Source organism: Elephantulus edwardii, unplaced genomic scaffold (genome assembly GCF_000299155.1).
Source record: "Elephantulus edwardii isolate Elephantulus edwardi_28Jun2011 unplaced genomic scaffold, EleEdw1.0 scaffold00100, whole genome shotgun sequence".
Taxonomy (NCBI): Eukaryota; Metazoa; Chordata; class Mammalia; order Macroscelidea; family Macroscelididae; genus Elephantulus; species Elephantulus edwardii.
In genome coordinates this window covers 1,337,051-1,345,247 of record NW_006399850.1, presented here as the reverse complement: position 1 = coordinate 1,345,247, position 8,197 = coordinate 1,337,051, and the positions used below count along the sequence as shown (strand labels likewise).

Below are 8,197 nucleotides of genomic sequence, written 5' to 3'. Positions count from 1 at the left end.
TGAGGTGGATTGATTCAGTGACTGGGGCAATTTTGATGGGTGTATCAGAGATGGTGCGAATTGGCACAGGACAGAGCGGAGTTTAGGACTGTTGTACATAGGGTCGCTATGAGTTGCAAGCAACTCGACAGCACATAACGACAACAACAAGTCCAAATTCCAGGTACTAGAATTAGGGAAATTTTTCTATCTCGGAAAGTTCTGAGGAAAAATCCTTAGCCTTGAGCTTCTGCTCCAGGACTTTTTGTGGCCTAGTGTCCCTTCTATATGCCACGTGCTATTGTCACAGTAAGATATTTTTCCAGGAAAGGATGATGTATCCTCTCGATCTGGTATATAAGTGTTGTTTTCTTTGCCTAAGGGAGTATGGCTAGCATTACCCGAGTTAGAAAGGGCCAAAGTGAAGTCTCTTGCCCCTGCTGCCCTCAGCCACAAAACTATTTAATCCTCAGGCCGTGCCCACCGGGCTTGTGGTCAGTGTGGCCAGCCTTACCTAAGTTGGAAACGGGACCAGTTTGAGATCATGCTTGGGAAGGTGCAGGTACAGTGAAGGGAGGAAGATCCTTAATGAGATGGATTAACTCAGTGACTTGGGTAATGGTGATAAATGTACAGAGACAAAAAGGTTGGCTCAAGATGGATCAAGGTTCAGAGCTGTTGGACATAGGGTTTCTATGAGTCGCAGGTGACTTGATAGCACATAACAATGTCTATTTCTGGTTTTAGTTCTCTTAACCTTTGTATCTTTTGGAGCTGTACCCTTTGCTGCATAGATATTTATTACCGTTATGTCCTCATGTTCTATTGACCTTTTAAGTATTCTATAATGACCTTGTCTTTTGTGATGGGTTTTATGCTTGAATCTACTTTATCAGAGATTAGTATCACTACTCTTGCTTTTATCTGATTCCCGTTTGCTTGGTCTATTATTTTTCCCACTCTCTTATTTTTAATCTTCCTTTATCTTCACTTTTCAGTTGTGTCTCTTGTAAGTAGCATATTGATGGATTTTTTTTTTAAATCCAGTCTGCTACTCTTTTTGTCTTTTCTGGTGCCTTTAAACCATTCATTTTCAGTGTAATTATTGAGAGGCAGGGTTTTATTACTATCATTTTGATTAGTTCTTTTAGGTGTTGTAGCTGGTTACTTTGATCTATCTTCCTTTCTGTGGCATCTCTGTAAGAATGACTTCCCTTATTATTTCCTGTAATGCTGGTCTCGTTTTTACAAACTTCCTTAGGTTCTGCTTTTCTGAAAATATCATAATTTCTCCAGCATAATTGAGGGACAGTTTTGCTGTTTACAGTATTCTTAGTTGACAGTTTTATTTTTTGAATGCTTGATATATGTCATTCACTGTCTTCTTGCTTGCATGATTTCTACTGAGAAATTGGCATTTAATCATATTTACTCTCTCTTATTGGTTATTTTTCATTTCTACCTATAGCTCTTTCAGAATTCTCTCCTTATCTTTGGTTCTGGCAGATTTGCCTGTGATATGTATTGGTGTTTCTCTTTTGGGGTCTACTCTATATGGAGTTTGCTTCTTGTATATATACTCTCTCATTCTTCATTATGCCTGGAAAGTTTTCTTCTGTTAATTCTTCCACAACCTTCTTGGTTCTTTTTCTTTTTCTTTTTTCTGTCTGAGATTCCCATTATGTGAATGTTATTCCTCTTGATGATGTCTCTCATTATTCTTAGGCTTTCTTGTCTTTCCTGCCTTTTTGATTCTGTTTTTTTGTTTCAGGAGATTTGTGGTGAGGATTGCTCTATTTCACTGGTTCTATATTCCACCTCTTCAACTCTGCACATATGTGCCTCCAGCATGTTGACAGAATCTGAACATTGGTCCTATATTCTGAATTGTGGTTTCTTATTTTTTTTCCATAGTCTCTAATGCCTTGTTTGTTTGATCTGCATTGTCTTGAATTGCTTTTTTAAGTTACTCTCGGCTTTTGCTTGCATAGTCTTGTAATTCTTTGAGTTTGTCTTTCATCCATTGAACATAATCAATCATTGTTCTTTTGAATTCTATGTCGGAAAATTCCATCAGACTTTCTGGCTTTAGGAAATCCATTGTTTCTGTGTTTTGATTACTTTTTTTAGGGTGACTTGTTACGGTTTTTTATAGGATGTGAGGTAGTCTGCTTCTTCTGTGTCATTGCTGTGTTAGAGTTTTTTGTGCCTGGAATCTTAGCAGGCCTTTGGTCTGATAACCTCAGCTCTGGAACTCCCTACTCCAGAGGAGGAAAAGGCAGCTCACCCTTCCTGGATTTCTCTCTGATCTTTGACTCAAGGGAAGACTTGTTTCAGTTGGAAACAGAGGTTGCCTATGAATATACAGCATTCCCAGCCAGACAACTGCCTCATCTAGGTGGTGTCCAAAGGGTCTGTAGCTCAAGTATTGACTCGAGATGGGCAGGAGTAGCAAGGTACTGTTCAGGAAGGAAATGGCTTCAGCTGTAGTATTGGTGCTCCTGGCACAGGGTGGCAGAGCAGCAGCATGCCAGTCTAGTCTACATGCTGCAACCCATTCTGGTCTCCACGCAGCAGACTGGCCTGGTGTAGTGCACTGGCAGCATTGGGCTGGTCTAGAGCACAGGCAGTGTCTGGAAGTATAGCATCACATCTTGATTTCTCAACTGCTGATTCCATGGATGTTGACTGTGGATCAAAGAAAAATTAAATCATTGCCATCTTCAAACTTTTCTCAATCTCTCATGATGTTACCTTTTGATCTAAAGTGCAATCCTTTTTATTACACTTGACAGCTGATTTTTTACATCTTTTCACATACCTCGCTTCAACCCAATATTTTTAATATTATTGTTAAGTTTTGTCTGTTAAATTTGAAACAGTGATATTTTTGTTTTGTTGCAAAGAAGCTTTAAATTTTTTTTACTTCATTATTTGTATAACTTATATGCATCTGTAATTATACAATTTTAAAAAATTATCAGATCACAAAACACATAAATGAAGGCCTAAATGAATTTTATAACATTTTACTTTACAGCCGAGAGACACACAAGATTGCAGTATTTTATGTTGCTGAAGGACAAGAAGACAAACATTCCATTCTCACCAATACTGGAGGAAGTCAAGCATATGAGGATTTTGTAGCTGGTCTTGGTTGGGAGGTATTTATTTTAAATCAAGCATGATTTTACTGCCGTTTTGGAGAAGATTGTTTTGCTTTTTCTTTCTATTTTGTATATTTTAGAAGTATTATTTTAAAACATACAAATTAATAATGGGTTTGTTACTGTTTCTATCTCATCTCATTTACCAAGAAAATGTTTTGGTTGTTGTTGTTGTGGTGGTGGTGTACCATAGAGTCAGAACTGACCCATAGCTGACCGTCTGACAAATTTTCAGAGACAGTTAACTGTATGGGAGGAGATAGTCTATCCTTCTCCCACAGAGCAGCTGGAGTCCTCGAATCACAAGCCTTTTGGACTGCAGCACCGTTTCTTGCCACTACTAGAGCTCCCCTACCAAGACAAAATTTGAAAGGAAAAATGTGACCATTTTAGAGGAGAATGTAATATTAATACTAAACTGATATTATTACTGCTGTTATGTGCTACCAATGCAGAACCCACATACAGCTGACCCTTCAGTAAGTTTTCAGATGCTGTAAATCACACAAGAGGATACTCTCCATCTTTGCTCCACAAAACAGCTGGTGCGTTTTGAACCACATTCCTTTGAGTTAGCAGCATGGCTCCCAAAACATAGATTTTAAAAAATCTGAGTTTTCTTGTAGCTATGGAATATAAAATTATTTGCTCTTATTGTGTAGTACTGTCAAGTAGGAATCAACCCATAGATGACTGTCAGGTGGGTTTTCAGAGGCAGTTAAGCCCACCAGAAGAGATTGTTCATCTTTCTCCCGTGTAGCCCCTGTTAGATTTGAACTGCATGTCTTCAGGATTGGAGTGCAGCTTTTTTTGAATAGACCACCATGTGGTTATGGTTGGTGGTGGTGTTGTTAGGTGCTGTCAAGTGTAACATAGTGAGATTATGAATGAAAGATCTGAACCCTTCTCTATCTAGTGCCATCCTCACACTTCCTGACACACAGGAGTTCATTGCAGCAGTCACCATGTAAGTCCCCCTGGTTGAGGGTCTTCCTTTCCTTTGCAGACTCTTTACCCTTCCCAGCATCATGTCCTTCTCCAAAGAATAATACCTTCTAGCAGAATACCCAATGTATGTGAGGCAAAGACTCATAAACTTGCCTTGAAAGAGCATTCAGCTGCACCTATCTGTTTGTTCTTTTGGCCATTCCTGGGATGCTTGGTGCTCTTCTCCAACACTGCAGCTCAGAGGCATCAATTCCACCCCCCCACCCCTCCTGCAACCCCCGGTCATCCTTATTCATTAGCCAGCTCTCAGATGCGTAGAAAGTAACTTGAAAGATTATGACCTGAGTCAGATGCACCTTAGTCCTCAAACTAACATTAATTTCTTCTCAATAATTAGGAGAGGTCCCTAACTACAGATTTTACCAGTTTTATGTATCTCCTTATTTCCTGATGCAACCTTAGATGCACTCATCAGTCTATGCCAGAAAATGTGGAGGACAGGTATCTTGCCAACAGATTGGAAGAGGTCCATATTTGTTCCCATTCCATAGAGAGGTGATCCAACTGAATGTGGAAACTATTGAATAATATCTTTGATGCCACATGCAAGAAAAATACTGCTGAAGAGCATTTATAAGTGCCTGGAACAGTACATAGGGAACTGCCAGAAGTTCAAGCAGGATTTGGAAGAGACCGTGGGACCAGGAATATCATTACTGATGCCAGGTGGATCCTGGCTGAAAGTAAGGAATGCCAGAAGCATGTCTGTTTGTGCTTACTTGACTATGGAAAGTCATTTGACTATGTTGGATCATAACGAGTTGTGGCTGACATTGAGAAGAATAGGAGTAAGAATAGGAATCCCAGAATGCTATCTAACACAGCAAATTTTTTTTAAAAAAGCCTCAAATTTGGAAACACAAAGGACAAGGAACAATGGTGAGCAGACACTAATGATTGAAACATGAAATGTGAAAAGCATGAATGCAGAAGAATTTGACATTATTAAGAAAAAAGTTGAACGTATAAATATTCACATAGGTATTGGCAAAACGAGAACGGTTGGCATGGGACATTTTCAATCAGTCCTGTGATCTCCAGTCAGTTGGCCAAGTTGTTGTCCTCCAGATTTCTTGGCAGCTTGTTGAGCACATGCAGGGTAGCATCTGTTTGCTGAAATACTTCAATTGGTATTCCATCAATTCCTGGGGCTTTATTTTTCGTCAAGTCCTTCAGAGCAGCCTGAACTTCTTCCTTCATTACCATAACTCTGTATACTCCTTCCATCTACTTTTAATGCTTCTTGAATCATTCAATATTTTTCCTATAGCATCTTTAAGCATTTCAACTCATGGCTTGAATTTATTCTTTTATTTCTTTCAGCTTAAGAAATGCTGAATGAATTTGTCCCTTTTGATTTTCTGACTCCAGCTCCTTTCATTATAATATTATGCCTTGTCTTCCTGAGCAGCCCTCTGAAATCTTTTATTCATTTCCTTAACTTCATGATTTTTTCCCCCTTTACTTTGGCTTCTCTGCACTCTAGTGCAATATTCAGTCTTCTGACATCCATTTTGGTCTTTCTTCTTAATAATGACCTTTTGCATTCTTCATGAACAATTTTCTTGATTTCTTCCCACAGCTTATCTGGACTTCATTCATTAGTGTTCTAGGCTTCAAATCTATTCCTGAGTTGGTTTTTAAATTCATGGGAGTTAGACTCAAGGTCAAATTTTTATTCCTGTGGACATGATTTAACCTTCTTTAGTTTTAATTCAAACTTGCATATGAGCAGTCAACTCCTGATCTAGTTTTTACTGCTCATACTGAACTTCTCTGAAAGTTTCTTCCTCAGATGTAATCAGTCTGATTCCTGTGCATCCCATCAGGTGAAATCCATGCGTATAACCTGCGTTTATGTTTCTTATTAAAGGTAATTGCTATGAATAAATCATTGATTATACAGTCACTCTATCCCCAGCCTCATTTCTGTCACCAAGTCAATATTTTCTGACAACTAATTCTTCTTGATACCCAACTTTTGCATTCCAGTCACCCATTATTATTAAAGCATCTTGCTTACATGTTGGATTCTGACTGCAACAGCTGATAGAAATTATATGTTTCCTCCTCATTGGCTCTGGTTGTAGGTGCATAAATTTGAATGATGGTGGTGTTAACAGGTCTTCCTTGTATGTGTATGGATATTATCCTGCCACAGTATTTAAAGATGGATCTAGAAATGGCCTTTATAACTATGAAAGCGATCCCATTTTTTTCCTCTCCTTTTTGTCTCCAGCATAATAGATATATGATCTTGGGATTCAAAATTTCCCATGCCAATCCATCTCATTTCACTAATATCCAGCATGTCAATATTTATGAGTTCCATTTCTTTATTTACAATGTCCAGTTACATTCATGCCTCTAACATTTTAAGTACCAATTGTTATTTTCTTCTTATAGCTGTTTCTCCTCCTTTGTGTTTCCAAATTTGAGAGTTCAACTTCAGTTTCCATACCTATTAGTCTACTCTTAAGTGTGCTCTGCTGTACATAGGATTTTCAAAGAAAAAAAGGTGACCCAACAGAGTGTGGAAATTATCATACAATAATCACTAATATCACACACTAGCAAAATGCTGCTGATGATTATCCAAGAAAGACTTAAACAGTACATTTTCAGAGAACTACTAGAAATACAGGCTGGGTTTAGAAGAGGTCGTGGCAGTAGGGACATTATTGCCAATGTCAGATGGATCTTGGCATTAAGCAGAGGGTACAAGAAGAATGTCTGTGTTTCATTGACTATGCAAAGGCATTTGACTGTATGGATCACAATAAATTGTGGCTAACCTTGAGGAGAATGGGAATCCCAGAACACTTGATCATGCTTATGTAAAACCTATACTTAAACCAAGAAGCAGTCCTCAGAACAGAGCAAAGAAACACTGCATGGTTCAAAATCAAGAAAGGAGAGTGTCAGCAATGCATCCTGTCCCTATATCTTTTCAATCTGTATGCAGAACAGATCATTCTGGAACAGTGCTTTTTGAGGAGGAATGTGGCATCAAGATTGGAGGGAGACTCATTAACAATCTACAATACTCAGATGATATAACCTTGCTCCCTGAAACTAAAGAAGACCTACCTGCAGCACTTGCTGCAAAAGGCCAAGGACTGTAGTCTTCAATATGGATTGAAGCTCAACATCAAAAAGACAAAGATTCTCACCACCGGATCAATTGACAGCACCTTATTACATAGAGGAGAGATTGAAGTTGTTAGGAATTACAGTTTGCTTGGATCCACAGTCAGCGCTCTTAGTGCCAGCAGGCTGGAAATCAAAAGATGAATTGCAAAAAATCTGCTGTCACGGACCTTTCCAGGGTGCTGAAGAGCAAGGATGTCAGTCTAGACAGTCTAGACAAAGGCGTGCCTCATCCAAACCATGGATTTCTCAATTACTTGTTATGCTTCAGAAAGCTGGACAATGACTAAGGGTGACAGAAGAAGAATAGATGCCTCCGAGTTGTGGTGCTGGAGAAGAGCCTTAAACATACCATGGACTGCCAAGAAATCAAATAGGTCTGTCTTGGAGAGGGTGAAACCAAGTCTTTCCTTGGAGGCTAGGATTTTGAAGCTCTGCTTCAGTTACTTTGGGCACATGGCCAGGAGAGAGTGGTCCTTAAAGAAGGACATCATGCTTCGAAGGGTGAATGGACAGCGCAGGAGATGTAGACCCCAGATGAAGTGGATTGATATGTAACTGGACAGTGGGGGTTGATGTGTCACAATTAGTGAGATTAGCTCAGGACAGGGAAGGGTTTGGAGCTGCTATACATGGGGTCACTATGCATCATAGGCGACTCTACCAATAACACGTTCTGTGAGGATTAGAAGCAGGAGTGGCATCCACTTCCTGAACAACATGCCTCCGGAAACTCTATGAACTTTGATAGATGTTCATAGTTGTAGAGGGGCTTCAGGCCTTTTGTTCATAGGGTGCCTGTGAGTCTTACTCGACTCAAAGGCAATCAACAACAAAATATGATATCCTATGACACAACCCGGCTTGCTGAAACTGAAGAGGACCTGAAGCGC

At 39.4% G+C, this 8,197-nt stretch overlaps 1 protein-coding gene across 5 annotated transcripts in view; it reads left to right on the top strand.

Moving 5' to 3' along the window:
- RALGAPA1 (Ral GTPase activating protein, alpha subunit 1 (catalytic)) overlaps positions 1-8,197 on the top strand; it is a 391,173-nt gene that overhangs the window by 287,937 nt on the left and 95,039 nt on the right. For all 5 annotated transcript variants that reach the window (XM_006891556.1, XM_006891558.1, XM_006891557.1 and 2 more), the window contains one exon: positions 3,020-3,143. In XM_006891556.1, coding sequence (XP_006891618.1) covers positions 3,020-3,143 — 124 coding nt within the window. The remainder of the gene's footprint in view (positions 1-3,019; positions 3,144-8,197) is intronic.